Below are 16645 nucleotides of genomic sequence, written 5' to 3' on the forward strand. Positions count from 1 at the left end.
AATGTCTCTTGCCTTGAGAACCCTATCTGATCACCATACGTCAGGTGTGACTTGACAGTACTTTCCACCAACACACTAGAGTATCCATAGAACAAAAACAAGAAGAGGAAGAAGAGTTGGATTTATACCCCGCCCTTCACTCAGAGTCACAAAGCAGCTTACAATCTCCTTTCCTTCTTCTCCCCACAACAGACACCTGTGAGATAGGTGGGGCTAAGAGAGCTCTGAGAGAACTATTCTTGAGAGAACAGCTCTGAGAGAACTGTGACTGACCCAGATTCTTTCAGCTGGCTGCATGTGGAGGAGTGGGGAATCAAACCCGGTTCTCCAGATTAGAGTCTGCTGTTCTTAACCACTACACCAAACTGGTGCTAAGAGAACTTCACAGGAATTTCTTCTGCTTCTATCCTTACCGCCAAGCTAAAACTTGATGCTTTGGTCGCTTTTTCAGTTTAACAGGCTGACAGAAGTTACTGATGAGCTGTTTCTACAAAACCTGACTGAGCTTGGGTTTTTCCACAGTGGAGAAACTGTCTCTTCTTTTTCCTGATGTAACAGATACACGTGATTAAAATAGGTGGAGAAGTGGCCCCAGCACAGATGAAGAATTTTCTTTTCCTCTAGACCATATTTGGGCTGGACTTCAAAAGCCCACATTCCAGTCATCACAGTCCAGACCAGCTTCCGCACAGAGAGCCCCATCATATTGGGAATACTCACCTTCTGAGGCTGTCAGATGTAAATTCACAACATGACAGAGAAAGCCAATTCAATCATCCTTTTTTAGACAAATTATGGGTTTCCCAAACTGTGTTTCTTACCATGCATTGTGCTCTGAATTAGGACTTAATTTGATTGAAACCAAGACATGGGTGTTAAAGGTCCGTTACTGGTTTAAATTGTATTTTAACATTGAAGATGGTTCACTTTTGTCCTTTCTGTTAAAGGAAATTCATAGTACTTCTTGGGACTTGAATATTCGATCCAAAATAACTTCTTTGGGCCTCTCCTTGGAGGAGTTAGCTTTCTCCTCTGAAGTGTATATTTTTAATACAATCAGAGGCTTTTAGATATTGAGTTTCAAAAACTGCAGCCCTTTCATCCCCCTGTCTGCTCTTCAGCTTCATTAAATCTTAAGAATGATGTGGGATGTATTCCCCAGTATTTGTATAATTTGGATAGCACTAGCCATCGAAGAGCTTTTTCCCTTGCTCGAGTAAATGCCTTCCCATCAAAACTACTGTATGGTAGGTTTCATAATATTCCTAAGTACGAACGGAAATGTGACTGTGGTTCAAGCTCTCTTGATTCAATTGATCACATACTGCTAGAGTGTTCGTTCCATGTATCTGCTAGGGAAAAATGGTTAAACTCTTGGTTGCATGGTAAATATCACCTTTCTAATGAAAGAAAATGTCAAATTCTATTGAATGATACAACAGCAGAGATTACAGTGGCAGTGGCTAATTTTTTAGTCGATGTGATAAGAGTGAAAAATTTGGGAAACTCCGTTTCATGATTTTATAATTATTTCAGTTTTTTAGTTGACTGTGTCATCTTCTGTTTCTGAATTTAATGCTATATATGCTATTAAAGGTTTATTGATTGATTGATTGATTGATTGACAGAGAAAGCCATGTGCTCAATACTTGTGATTGTTCTAGGCCAGATGGGGATCCTTAGTTTTAGTAGCCTTCCCCATGGTGACCATGCACCAGCCCTTAACATTTAGGCATTTTGAATTTGCTTAAATTTGTTCTATATGCTGTTTTGGTATTATTGTGTGTCTTAGATTTGGTTTCTTAATTCATATTTTTAATGCTGTTAGTGAACCTGAACTCTGTGGCTAAGGATGAGTTGTAGACTCCCCATCTTCCACATGCTGGCCCTGTTGCTGCTTGGCAGGGCAGTGGGGGGAAATGGGAGGGAAAAGTTTAATGCGGTCATTTCCGGCACAAAACTTGAAGTGATATCACTGTGTTGGTGAAACTCAGTGATGTCACTTCTGGTTTTGCTCTGAAAGTGATGATGTGGGCTATTTTCATGTATGTTGGATAATGCACTTTCAATGCAATGTAGTGATCATTTCCAACTGATTGCTAAAGTGCATTGAAAGTGCTTTATCTAACATCTATGAAAGCAGCCTTGGTGTCAGCACAGTGTCCCCCCCCCCCCCATGGCTGGCACCTCTAGTGAGTTAAAACTGCAGGAATAAACAAGAAAGATAATGAAAATTGAAACGAGCAAAGGCCTAGGAAACCAAAGGCAATTTGCTCATATCTGACTTGAAGTTTGGCCATGTTATACCTTTGATACTTTCCCTTTTTGCAAGGTTTCCTTGGTTTTCCAAGGCTTATTGAAAACAACAAAATAAAATAGTCAAGCACACAAAGCTTGCCAGACTTCTGTCAGTGTCAACACACTCTGTAGAGTGACAGAGAAAATTACTCCAGGGAAAAACGGGTATTGAATATATGGTTGGTGGTGGCATGTTTTTCAAAATGTAACACCATGGAGTGAGGGAAAGCTTATGAAGCTGGTAAAAAGTCTGGGGTCCTAGGGAGGCAATAAAAATGTCACAGGCAATCAAAGTATTACTGAACGTGAGCCAACTGTTATTCTTAGAAACTGATGGAAAGCAATAAAACCAGTGACAGGACTTGGGATTCAAATAATGTGCCATGGAATCCTTTTCTTCAGTGGGAGGCGCTCTCGAAAATGCTGTGGATGAGCATGGCCCAACTCAGTGATGCAACTTAATGTTATACGTATTTACTCAGAAGGAAGTCCCACTAATTTCAGTGGAGCTTAACCACAAGTCGATATCTATAGGACTTCAGCATAGTTAGTGCCAGTGGTTTCAATGGGCTTCATTAGGCCTAATTTGTGTTTGATGGTGGACCCTGTAGCTTAAAGAGGTAGAACATAAGGAAATGTATGGTTTAAATTCAACCTAGTTAATCCCTGTTTAACAAAATTAAAGAGTTTAAAATTTCCAGTTTTGTACGTCATATTAGCCCACTCTCCCTGGAGACCTGGTGATAGACCTGCAGTGTTCTTTCAAAACACCTGCTCAAAAATATGTATTGCAAGTCTTTCTGAGGAGATGTACCTAAGTGGTTTATCAACACAACAGCCAGCTGGACAGAAACTGTTACAGAATACATTTGACTTTTTTCACTTGTTTCTGTGAGAAATAATTAATTAAAAATACTCAAGGATGCTACAAGAAAGAACTGAGCCATTTCTAATAATAATGACCTCTCCTTCATTGGTGTGCATCAAGGGCAGCATTGTCCATATTCTAAACAAGCTGAAAACACAGTGGAGTTAGCTGCACTCAATTATTTCTGAATACTGTTGACAGCCTCACAGTATTAAGTTACAAAAGACTCTCCATGAGTGAGTGGAAGTCAGAGGTCATTTCGGGGGGGAACACAGTTCCCCCGGGTGAAGTGCAGGGGGCGGGGCACATGATGAAGCCCCGCCCCTGCTTCCGGCCGCCCCGCTTCCAGCCCTCATTCAGCCAGGAGGAGGCAGGAGAAGAGGGAGGGTAAGTTGCTTCCTCCCCGCCTCTCCCCACCCCTGCCTGCCTGGGGCCAGGGAGGGCCTTGGCGGGGCTTCCTCGCACTCCCACTGGCCTTGCAGGTCCACCGCCGGGCCCCTGATGTCAGGGGGTGTGGCATATGCTAATGAGTTGTGCTAATGAGTTCCCCTAGCTCTTTTTCTACGAAATGACCCCTGGTGGAAGTATATGAGCAAGGCAAATGATAAATGCACCAATAAGTGACGAATCAGTCATGATCAGGAAAATGGTGAGTGCCTTGATAAAGGTAATGTAACATGATTAGGCCAGATGATTGTAGCAGCCAATTTGGTCTAATGTGAGCCAGTTTGGTGTAGTGATTAAGAGTGGCAGACTCTAATCTGGAGAACCGGGTTTGATTCCCCACTCTTCCATATGCAGCCAGCTGGGTGACCTTGGGCCAGTCACAGCTCTTTCAGAGCTGTCCTCTCAAGAGCAGTTCTCTCAGAGCTCTCTCCAGCTACCTCACAGGGTGTCTATTGTGTCTCCTCCTCCTTCTAAACTGAATCCATAGCTCCTATTTCAAAGAAGTCTTTTTCATCAACTTCCTTTCCTCCAAACTGAAAATAGAGATTCACCTCCTAAGTACTACCCCCCACTGTGGAAATAACTGAGTGTCTGATAAAAAGTTAGGAGCATGGTAATACCTCATTTGTTTCTTCTTTTTATACATAGCACATACACCAGTGGCATAATGGACTGTCAGGAGGAATCGGAAATCTATATGTACCATCCATATCCCTATCCAGCCCCTCTTCTGCACAATGCAAGTTACTAATGTTGAACTGTGTAACGAGAGACGATTGGTTGAGGATACAGGAGGCATGCATAGTTCCACCATGGCCCACAATGTCCTGGCATATTACCTGAGCATGTTTTCATTCATTGGCATTGAAGAGCTCTAGAGATAGTAAAGGTAAAGATTTCCCTTGCTCGAAAGCCAGTTGAATATATGGGGTACTATGACCATTGTGGGTTTGGTTTATAGATTTAAAAAAATGTGGTGGCATAAGGTTCTTTAGGTCTACTTGGTTAGATGTGTGAAGTGAATAGTGAAGATAATTAAAAAATATTTATGCATATTAATTAAAAATGTATGAAAGCATACTAACAGCTAAGGAATAACAAGACCATTGGTACTGATGGGATCAGACTCCAGGTGCATGACATACTCTGGAGCATACAATCTTCAAAAGCAGTGTCACGTAGATTGTACTAAATCAGCTAATGCACATTTATAATGTCCTGACCTAACATTATTCCCCAAAGTTCATAATTTGAATAATACATATTTCCTCGATTTATTCCCACTGTCTACTGAAATACTTCTTTTTCTAAAAAAAAAGCTCAGATTAAAAAATGACAGTTAATGGATTTGATGTATCAAAACATCATCCACTGTTGTTCAACATTATCCTCATAAAGTAAATTTTTGTTTCCAGTTTTCTAAACAGAGCTGGACATTTCCCCAAGGGTTCTTAGGATTTATTCTCAAGATTTTGAAAGCCCCCTGAAGTATACGTGACCAAACAGCAATCCTCTTCAGCTATTGATCTTCAAATTGTAACTTACCTGATCAGCAATTTCTGTCTTCAGATCCTCATCTGGATCAACACCAACCCTATTAAAGAAAGGGAGAGAAGTAAATGGTGACTGCAGAATGACTGGCTTTCTGTACAGGGACTATTTCTCAGGAAGATATCACAGATAATTGTGTGAAATGAAAAAAAAACTAGCAAAATATAAAGACATGACATTTATGAGAAATGTGCCACCAGAGTACCTATATCTCAAATTCAGTTGTTTCAGAGCATGTTTTCTGATTAAATGGATATCAATGAAACTAGAAAAAAGTAGCCATGGGCTGTTTAGGCTTTGGTATTTACCTGCTTCAACTGCAATACTGTCAAGATGCTTTACGGAGTAAGCAAGCGATTCTGTGATTCTGAAAGTACTTGCCTCTGGGAAGCATTCCCTTATTATTTGAATATTTTGAAGCCTTGAGTCTTCTTTACTGAGAGACAGAACAAGTCATTTTGGTGCCTGAGGCAGCAAATCCAAATGACATCTACCCATTGAGATAAAAATATGATAATAAATTAAATGACTGACAATTTGCTACTCCTTTATGGCACCTGAAGGGGAGCCATGTCACCCCCCACTAAATAGAAAGGCCAGTCTTTTCTTTATTAGACAACCTGTTCCTAATGTGGCAAGTGCTTGGAGAAAGGGGATGTTGGCACAGGGATGATGGCACTGGTGGTGCTGTGACAATTTTATTTATCTACTTAGTCCTGCCCAAGATCCCTTAGATGGGTCACAGCCTGGTGTAAGGAGAATCAAGTGGTCTGCACAGCTACACTTCAGCTTAGTCAATCCCTGGTAAAGAAGAAGAAGAAGAGAAGAAGAGATTGGATTTATACCCCGCCCTTCACTACCCAAAGGTGTCTCAGAGCGGCTTACAAACTCCCTTCCCTTCCCCTCCCCACAACAGACACCCTGTGAGGTAGGTGGGGCTGAGAGAGCTCTTGACAAAAACGGCTCTTTTTCAAGAACAGCTCTTATCAGAACGATGGCTTGCCTAAGGTCATCCAGCCAGGTGCAAGTGGGGGAGTGGGGAATCAAACCCGGTTCTCCCAGATTAGAGTCCACACACTTAACCACTACACCAAACTGGCTCTCGACCAACCTTTGGTCTCTGCACCAAGATTTAATGCAGGTTTAGGTCAGCAGAGTTACGCCTCTGCAACCCTTTAAAAAGGGTTAGAGTCTAACCCTTTTCTATGGGCTGCAGAGCATAACTCTGCTGACATGATCCCACCTTAGATCTTGGTGCAGACACTTTGAGCCGGTGTTCCCTCTAAGCTGCGTTAGTGTGAGCTAGCTCACAGTTTTTTAGCCTCCGGCTCACACATTTTTGTCATAGCTCAGGAGGGATGGCTCCAGAGCAAATTTATTTATGCAGTAGCCAAATCGCTTGCTCACTACTTTAATGTCAGTAGCTCACAAAGTAGAATTTGGGAGCATTGCTTTGAGCTGCTATTTAATGGCATCATATTGCCATCCTATCCTGTTCTGGAAAGCAGGCAGCAAAATCCAAGGATCACAGGTAATCCACAAGGAGGGCAGGACCCAGCCATCAAGGCAAGAGCTGAAGTGGGAGACTAGAGTGCTCTACAGGAAGCAAGCAGGCCCTAGAAAGCCAGAGCTTAGCTATTAGCTACTCTCTAGGCTAGAGCACAAACTGGTTAAAAGACACAGAAGCAGCAAAGATTCCCCCTCCCATATTAAAACTCAAGGTTATTATAAGCAGAACCTAGAGATGAATAACATTTGCCCCTTGCTATGCATGTACACCCTAAGGTGCCTTTGTGCAACTAATCTTCAAAAAGGTCACATTTCTATCTGTCATACTTGCTAAGAAAAGCTTTAAAAGGTGAGAATAGTGTGTCCTGAAGGCTCTGCAGCCAGAGACCTCGTATAAAAACCTTACATTTTTTATTGCTTTAAAGGACTGAATTAAGGTTTTGAAGTGGAATTAGGGGTCATTTACAGGAGCAGTAAGCTCTGATGAGGACCAGTTCAAGTGACTGGTATGTGTCTGCCTGACCTTTGGATGTTTGATTGTGCTCTTTTTCCATCTGGGTGGTTTTGAACTCCTTAGTTAGCAATAAGAACAACTTGGACAGCAAACTTTCCTAACATGAGCCAAACAGTGGCATTCTGCCTCATAGCCCACATTTGCACTTCAGATTTAACTTCTGTTTGCTCAAGAGCAAGTGAAAGAAAGCAGATCTGCAATGTTTGCACAAAGTGGCCTTTGACAGCTGTCTACCCTGAGTTCAGCAGAACTACACATTGGAAGAAATAGGGGGATGCCACTGAAAACAGCAGCCTTGTGTTGCACTTCCACACAGACACAGACAGACAGACAGACAGATATCTATATCTACATCTAATTTGTATCTGTAGCCAGTATTTATTTTAAATGTTTACAGGTGATGTTTCCAACATTCAAAACAGCATACAATATCTTAAAACATGAAATAATATAAAATCAAAACACATCATGTGGTCAAGTTTTACTTTGTTTTAGGAAGGGAGGGAGGGGGACTCTCAGGATCAGCTGGTCCCAGGGTGCCAACTTGTCCAGTTGTGTGGAATTCCCTTCCAGGTTGTCCAGTCTGAAGATGCGGACAGGATTCTTGGAAGTCTGAGAGCTACCACCTGCTTGTATGATCCTTGCCCTTCCTGGCTGCTTAAATCTGCTATTGAGGAAGGGGGGCTACTGGACTGGGAGCGGCACTGGCTGAGCCCCATCTGGGCTCTCCTTTTTTTTCTAAAAGAAGCCATTCCCCACAGCTGCTGTGTAGCTCCAGGGAACACAAGTTTGCTGTGGGGAACCAAGACCCAACTCTTTAAAAACAGTAATGTGTAGTTTGGCCCACTGTCACCTATGTGTCTCTCTGTTGCTGTTGGAACAATGCCAGCTATGCTTTTCCATTTGTTGTATATGTTTCTTCCAAAAATAAATCTTGGGGAAAACTTTCCAACCAGGTTAATCCAAGGCTTTCCCGAGAATGAACTTTATGTCCCAACCTTACTTCAAAGACTCTGTGGATAAACTGTCTCTGGCTACTCTTTGATATGCTAAATTTTAGAGGCAGTCTCTAGCAGAGAAACCTCATGTGTTTGAGAATTCATTGTTCCACTTATCTGCATCCCTTTGATCCAGTATGTTTGCTACACAAAAGTTTTCCATAAAGTTGGACCCCAGCCTACATATGTTATTTTCAGTTGGCTGAAGCAAGACTGACAGAATGTACAAAGGTCTTTATTTTCACTTCCCGCAATAACCCTGCAACATGAGACTGCCAACCTGACCGGAATCGCAACCTATTTTCTACTACAGATTTACCAGTAAGAGATTATCTTAAATGCAGTCCATATGTGTGTGTGGATGTGCCTTTAAACAATAGTTCTCTAGTTCAAACTGTTACCTTTTATTTTTTTACCTTAACCCTCATTTCACAGAGGACATTTAGAATACTCATGTGACAGATAGAAATATAGACACACATAGATAGATAGGGCTGAGTAAGTGTGATGGCTGCCACAAGGAAGCTACTGCCATTTAGGGATGGGCATGAACCAGAAAAATGCAGTTCAGTTCATGGTTTGTGGCACTCTTGGTTGGCAGACCACAAACCATCATGAACTTTTTGATGTTAAATGAACTGGTTTGGATTGTGAGGTTTGCGATGTGGTAGAACACCCTCCCAGCATGCAAAAGATACCAAACTTGCAGGGGATCTCCAACTGACTGTCCTCTACCTGCCCTCCAAGTGTGGTGAGGATTGAATTTACAAGGTCTGAGTTATGGCCCCAAAAAGTGCTTTCTGGGGAAATGACAGGTGCAGGTTTAGGAGGTTCAAGAGTGGACTTGGGGGAACCAAGTTATGCCCCCCCAAAGAAGATGCCCCCAGAAAAATGTCAGGTGCAGGTTAAAAAGTATATAGAATGGACCCCCTACAATCTACACACACCAAACACACAGGGAAACTCACCCTGCCAGCCACTCCTCTATAGTCTATCCAAGCTGGAGGTGGATTACATTTCTGGGCCCCAGTTACGGCCCCCCAGGTCTCCCCAGTGCTCTCTCTGGAAAAGACAGCTACAGTTACAGATGTCTATGGAATGGCTCAGGAACAAGCCAGTGACACCAAACTCACAGGGAAACTTCACCTGGGCAGATTCCTCCCCAGCCAAGCATTCCCTCTATGTTTGCAGCCCCCCAAGTCTCCAAAAACAGATTTTAAATGACACAAAGGCAGACATGACAAGAATTCCAACAGGGGTTCCCCAAAGTAACCCAACGACAGCTTGGCGGGCACCCCAGCCACACAAGACAAGCAAGGCAAGTGTGTCCACAACTCTCACAGCCCTCCTCTCCAGGGCTGAAACACACAGGTCCTCAGCCAGGACACCCAGTAGCTAAGCCCCTCCGCTCACCATGAATAGAGAGACGGGATGTCCCAGAGCCCTGAGTCCATGTAACACCCAAATCACAGCAGAGGAGAGGAGTTCACAATCAGGAATGAAAGAATGTGTTCTGCTTTCAATAAGTTCCCTGCCACTCTGTCTAACTGCTAACAGCCAACATAGGAGGGGGTGTGGAGCTGAGTTGAGGGTATATATATAGCAATCTGATCTCATAGAGCAGAATGGGAACTCTGTTATTGGTAGCCAGCAGTGCCTGTCAAGTTTTACAGGGCCCCTATTGGTGTTTCCAATGCTGGAGAAGTCTGCCCCCTGTTGCTTTGAAGTTTTGTAAACGTTTTAATTGACAGACCGTCTGGAAATGTATACATTCGCAAACTGCCACAAACAGCATGAAAGTTCATGGAATGTTCATGCTGGTTGCCCTTCCATGAACATTAGTTTCCGAACTACGAACTCCCCAAAATTCATCACAAAGTTTAGTTCATGAGCCAGTTTGTCCCCATCCCTACTGCCATTTTAAAGACATTTTTAAATGCTGCAAGGTCCCAGTGCATGAGGGGAGGACAAGTGTGTTGCACTAAGGGCACAATCAGGATCAGGTTGTTGCAGCATTTTAAAATGACTTCAAAATGGCGGTGGTGTCCTTGTGGCAGCCATGAGGCTGCTGTCATGTTTAGTTTGACCCATAGTTAAGATAGATAGAGATATACGTCTGTCCTTACAGAGATAAGTCTATTGTCTTAGGGATCCCAAAATACAGTTTTGAAGATTCTTATCTCCCTGCTGTATGTTGTATTAAGTTTCCCTCCAATATGTATTAATATCTGTGATCCAATCCAGGAAGTACCATCTATGATATAATTATGTAGAATACAGGTAATACAGGTATTATAAAAAAAAGTACACAGACCATTCCAAATAGTGGTAAATGGAAGTAATTTTAGTAAGCTGGTTACCACCTGTAATGGCTGAGGGATATCAGGCCCTTCTTGAGATACGGTGTCAAAGTGCTTGATGAATTCTAATTCTGCTTAAAGCTGGAGGTTGTTTTTTTTTGCAGCTCTTTTGATGAAGAATGGTGACTTTTTACTGGGATCAGATGCCCCAAAACAGATACTGGCCAATGATAAATAGGGACTGATGGAAGCATTAGACGATGAATATTTCAATCAATATTCATGCTCCGTTGTGCATTCAAATTCCTCTCTCCATAGCAGAGCAGGAGATCCTAGTCCAACATTCTAGCCATTATGCCACTCTGGCAGTATGCAGTTATCAACAACTTTTGCACCCTTTAGCCTTTTTGCTTTGAATTAAATGTTTCAATAAATGTTTTCAGACCTTGCTGGGGTCTTTACATTTCTCAGACTTGCCATGCTTTGTTGGGCAGCACCATCTTTGTGATAAAGGAGACGTTGCCATAGGAACCACAAAAGAAGAAGGGGTGCTCTGGGTTCCTTCAGGTTAATAACTCCCATAACCAGAGTGAAGGTAGAGATTACTGTGCCTGCTCTGTTCTGTGGATTAAATGGGACACGAAGAAGGCAGTGTACATTCATCTGCTGCACCTATGACCACCCCACTTCTAAATCCCTTCTGCAATAGTTATAAACACTCGCTTTTTGTTGATGACTTGATACATAGGCTTCTGTGCTTTTGACATACTTAAAGATTTGCACTCTCAGTGGGCATGCTTAATACAGAAGTCTTGTTAATTGTTTGTAACTATCATGTCTCAGGGAGCACCCAGAAATAATCTCATGTGGTCTGAAGTACTGGAAGAAAAGAGGAACTTACAGCAGCTTTTCCTAAATACCTCCTCCCTTCCAGGTAGAAGTCTGCATAAAGGGAAATGCGTTTGTCATATTTTTACCATGAAAGGAATTTATCCTTAAACTAGAACCGAAACAGGGCACAAAATCATCAATGTTAATCTTACCTAGTTCCAAAAATCATGATGATGCCCATAATCATGATGCCCATAATCAGTCAGTCAAAAATATGCACACACTTGCCATGACATTATTATGTGTACATACGGAGATTTAAAGAAGAAAAGTGTTTAAACACAAAACAAAAGTCATACCTAAAACTAATGACCATGTAATCCTTTACAATCCTTCTCATATATTTGAATTAAAAGTATGTCAGATTATTTCATTGATTGATACCTGTGTTTATTCTTTCTTTGAGTTCAGGGTATGGTACTATAATGACAGTACCAAAAGTTATGAGTCCCTTTTCCATAGCATCAAAATACTATATAGACAGAAGATCACCTTTAGTCTACGTAACTTGCACAACACTAAAACAACAATTACAATGTCAAAATTATGTTCATACATTAGTCCCTACATGACTGGACTTTGGGATGCACCACATGACTGAATTTTTTCACAAGATCATGCACATAGGTATGTATTAATGCTTATGACTGAAAAAATATGTGAGTGTGGTATTTTGATCTGACTACACACATCAGAATTATACTTTACATTTGTATAAAGCCTTTAGAGTACTCAAAATGTCACTTCCATATATAGCAGGGTTGGGAGTTCAGGGTAAGAAAATGGGACTTACCAAAGTGAAGTGCATAGCTGAGATGAGATTTAGAACAGGGATGTCTGAACTCATTTCACACTGCTAGACACTACAACTAGGGATGGGCACAAACTGGGAAAATGCAGTTCATGACGGTTCATGACATGCCTGGTTCATGAATTACAAACCATCATGAACCTTTAGGAACTAAATGAACTGGTTTGGTAAGGTTTGTGGCATGGTAGAATGCCCCCCTGGTGTGCTACAGCCACCAAACTTGTGGGGGATCTCTGTCTGACTCTCCTCTACCTGCCATCCAAATTTGGGGTCCAATTTATGTCAAAGGAGGTGCCCCCAGAAAAGTTCTTTCTGGGAAAATAATAGCTGACAGCGGTCATTTTGACAGGTGCAGGTTCAAAAGGTATAAATCCAATCTCCTCTCCTCCTCCTCATTCCAGTGCAGTGCATAGCACAACCAGTTACAATGTGCATAACTCCGAGCAGAACCCAGTGTCACTGGCATTGCAAGCTTAAAAGGACTGCTCTCAAAGCACAGAATCACAAATCCAAGCAAGGGGGAATGCAATTTTGCAAGCTCTGTGCAAGAAAATGGGAAGTGAAAACAAAGGAACTTCAGCAAAGGGGGGGGGAACCTCTTGAAACTGACAAGACCTGTTTGAAACTGCCCCCCCTGTTGCTTTGAAGTTTGGTAAACATTTAGATTGAGTGGAGACAGTCTATCTGGAAATGTATCCATTTACCTCCACAATGAGCATGTGGAGCATGAACCTCCACAAACAGCTTGAAAGTTCATGGAAAGTTCATGTTGGTTGACTTGCCACAAACCTCAGTTAGCAAACCACAAACCAGCCAAAATTCATCATGGTTTGTGCCCATCCCTAACTACAACACTCACTCTCTCCATTATACTAGATGCTAGATTATTACTTCTGCATAAAAGAAGAGTGAATCAATACATGTGGAACTAAGTAGTGGTGTTAGGAAGGCAGACAGGGAGGAAAAACTCAGTGATACAAGAAGAAGATTCAAACTCTGAGGATAACCAGGGGTCATTTCCTGCAGGAGTGCACAGGAGCAGAGCTCCGGCAGTAAAGAGCCCAGGGGGCAGGCACATGCAATAAGCCCCACCCCCTGCTCCCAGCAGCCCTCAGTCAGAGCAAGAAGCAGCCAGGTAAGTTGCAGAGCCCCCCCTGCCCCCCCCGGTCCAAAACATTCCAGTGGCACCTTTAAGACCAAGTTTTATTCAGGTACAAGCGCTCCCTCCTCTGCTAGGGCAGATCTGCACATCCCCCCCCCCCCAATAGCTAGCAATCCAAAACAGTCCAGTGGAGCCTGAGCGGTGGGTGTTGCCTTTTGAAACACTTCTGGTGATGTCAGGGGGTGTGGGATATGCAAATAAGTTATGCTAATGAGTTATGCTAATGAACTCCTGCACCTCTTTTTCTACAAAATGACCCCTGGACAACAATCAGAAAATAATTCAGCAGAGCATGAAGGTTGTGCAGTAGAGAAGGTTAAGGATACTTGTTTAATAATAAAAGAAGGTATTTTATGTATAGCTAAAGCTCAACTTATTAAGTGGCAGCAGGCACCTCTTGCCAACAAAGGCGTTTTAGAAGCATTATGAATTGCATTTCATGCCACATAGGAATGTAGAAAAACAAATGAAAAGAAAGATCAAAATTAGGATTTGCTCAAATTAAGCGCCCAAAAGTGTCTCATACATCCTTTTGGTGATGGGCTGAATAAATCTTTGGATAGACACATTAGGGAATGTCATTATCTTCAATATATCACCCTGCAGAATGTGTAAAATGGAATTGTTCAGGAGGGCATTCATAACAGGTTGTTCAGTGTGAAAAATGTGAGGCAGCTTCAGTGCGTTGTTATATGTGTTATACAAATCACATTGTACTGTTTTCTAATTTTGTAATCTAGTTTTATTGCATTGCTTATTGCCCTTATTATATCTGACTGATGAAAGCTCATACCCTGCCACTATTTTGTTAGTCTTTAAGGTGCTACTGGGACTCTTGCTCTTTTCTACTGCTACAGACAGACTAACATGGCTACCCAACTTTCACTTATTATAGTGTTTTGTTGCACTGTTTTTTTAAAGTTGTACTATGTCATATCTCAGCAAAAAAATGCAGACTATAAAAAGACTAAATGAAGTAAACAAATAAATAAAAGTATTATTACCAGATTCTCCTCTTCAAAATTTCAAACCTGATTGTTGAAATAGGAGGTATTTTCCCCCTGTGAACATACAAAACGTTCTTGATGATAAAAAGAAAATTAATTAATTAATAAAAATCAGTAGATAAGATCTGTTTTGTTGTGTGGTTTGAAACTAAGCTAGACGGAAAGTTCCTAAACAAGTTGGGGAAGCAGCTAGAAATCTGAAACCAATCAAACCAATCGAAATGCCTGCTCAGATTATTGTTCAAGCAAACACAATCTATCTTTTCTGGCTTCACCTTATTGCAAAATCAAAGACACTGGAGGTTAATATAGTTATAGAAAAGCTGGGAAAAATCTGGCACCTGCCTTCCTACAGAGGAACATCTTTCAACATTAATCAGTGAACTGAAGCCTGTAGGAAAGGTTTTATATTGAACTTTTTGATCAGAGTCTAGGAATAATGGCTGAATAATGGCACACAGATATGTAGAGAAATACAGACACCATAGTAAGAAATATATACTTCCTGTGAGACAGCATACATATGGCTGAAAGTATATCCCAGCCTCAGGATGTATCAGCAGCACCAGATTGCAAGCTGCTGAACTGGACTGCTGAATCAGTATCAGTACCAGATTTAGGGGTGCCAGTCCCTCAGTGGGAGTGGGGAATCCCTTGGCCATGCCTCTTGTTTCCCACTGCCACTTTGAATGGTAGTGGGAGAATTTTTTTTAAGGTCTTGTGATATAGAAAACTTCCAGGGAAAACCAGGCTGGGCTTGGTCATTCCTAAGGTTGCTGACATTGTTAAGCAGTGGTTGTCATGGGGAAGAGAGAAAGTGGGGCACTTGATGGCCCACCTTCAGTTTGAGGAGATAAGGTGGGATATGTGTATTTTAACTAAATACATCTATGAGTGAATGGTATCTATGAGGGAATGAGGGCTTAGTTTGGTCTGTGCAGTTCAAGCAGTGCCACTGTACACCAGCACAGACATTTGAAATGGTTGTGCTGACTGAAAGTGATGATGCCATAAACATCAGGATTTCCATTGTCAGCAGTGACCTCCCTACTTTTGCTGCCTCCCATTTAAATCTGTTGATGCCCCTTTACCCCTGTTGGTGTCTATTAGGAATCTGAGAAGAGCAACATGGTCACATTCCTCTTCTCATACTTAGGCATTATTCTAATTATTCCAATACCATTTTCTGATGAATAAAATCATGGCTACTATAAGCAACCAGGGAGTTTCCTTAGGAAAACCATATCTCATTCTGGTGAAATTACACCCATCACAGTTCCTGAACACAAAACAATGTTTTGGTTTCCATAATCTTTAACTTAATTTTCTAAAGTGGCCATTAAATAGTTCTTCAATGTTTTTTGCATGGGTAAATTTGTAGCTTTTGCTTATTCATAACCAGCCAACCACAATCACTACAGAATTATTAACTGTAAAATACTAGACATGTGAATGAAATCACAAAGAGATTTTTCACCTTCTAAAATAAATAATTAGAACTGCAGTTATTAACAAAAACTCCACAACCTTGAGGATAAATAATGCACAATTTGGTTGGCAAAAATTATGATCTGTATTCTTGGCAACTTGTTGTGTGTATTCCTATTTTCTTTCTATATTGTTAACTTTCATCATCTGTTGTGCTGCTGAAAATAATGTCTGTGCTCTGATGTATTATATTAGGTTAATATAAATACCATGGAGAACTTAGTCTTGTAAACTGATCTGCTTCTTCCTCGTACATCATCATATTCCAGTGAGGTAACTTCATTGAATATATGAACAAGTTCAAGAAAGAAAGTAGATGAAAACATGGGGAAATGATCTTGCTGAGAAGAATTAAGATAAATCATGAAATACTAACCCTTCTTAATATTGCTTTGAAAGCTCTGTGTACACAGTTTAAGAGCTTGTTCACCTCTGTGCTATTTTATTAACAGTCTTAAGTGAGAACTGTGGTTATGGAAGTGAAGTGATGCAATTGTATATTTCAGAATCAAACCCCCCCCCCCCAACCTGGCATTGACAAGATATTCCATCCCAGCATGCAGATTATCACCCACATTATCGTGTGGATTATGGTAATAAATTGAGAGCATAAAAATGAAAGCAAGACTTCAGATTAAGCGAACACACACTTCCATATCTCTGCTATCTTCAGTATGGGCTCTTTTACCCAGTGTGGAGAGATAACCTCAGATTTTATTCAGCTATTTATAGCTGACTTTTCTCCTCAATGGGGATCCAAAGCAGTTTACACAATTCATACCTCTTCCATTTTATCCTCAC

The 16645-nt window shown here is 41.4% G+C and overlaps 1 protein-coding gene across 1 annotated transcript in view; it reads right to left on the reverse strand.

Annotated features, from left to right (window-relative positions):
* The window catches only part of SLC9A9 (solute carrier family 9, subfamily A (NHE9, cation proton antiporter 9), member 9), a 236645-nt gene that overhangs the window by 120597 nt on the left and 99403 nt on the right, over positions 1-16645 (reverse strand). The window contains exon 5 of the mRNA XM_015429080.1: positions 5159-5207. Within this exon, the coding sequence (XP_015284566.1) occupies positions 5159-5207 (49 nt within the window). The remainder of the gene's footprint in view (positions 1-5158; positions 5208-16645) is intronic.

Source organism: Gekko japonicus, unplaced genomic scaffold, assembly GCF_001447785.1.
Source record: "Gekko japonicus isolate JY-2015 unplaced genomic scaffold, Gekko_japonicus_V1.1 scaffold1742, whole genome shotgun sequence".
NCBI lineage: Eukaryota > Metazoa > Chordata > Lepidosauria > Squamata > Gekkonidae > Gekko > Gekko japonicus.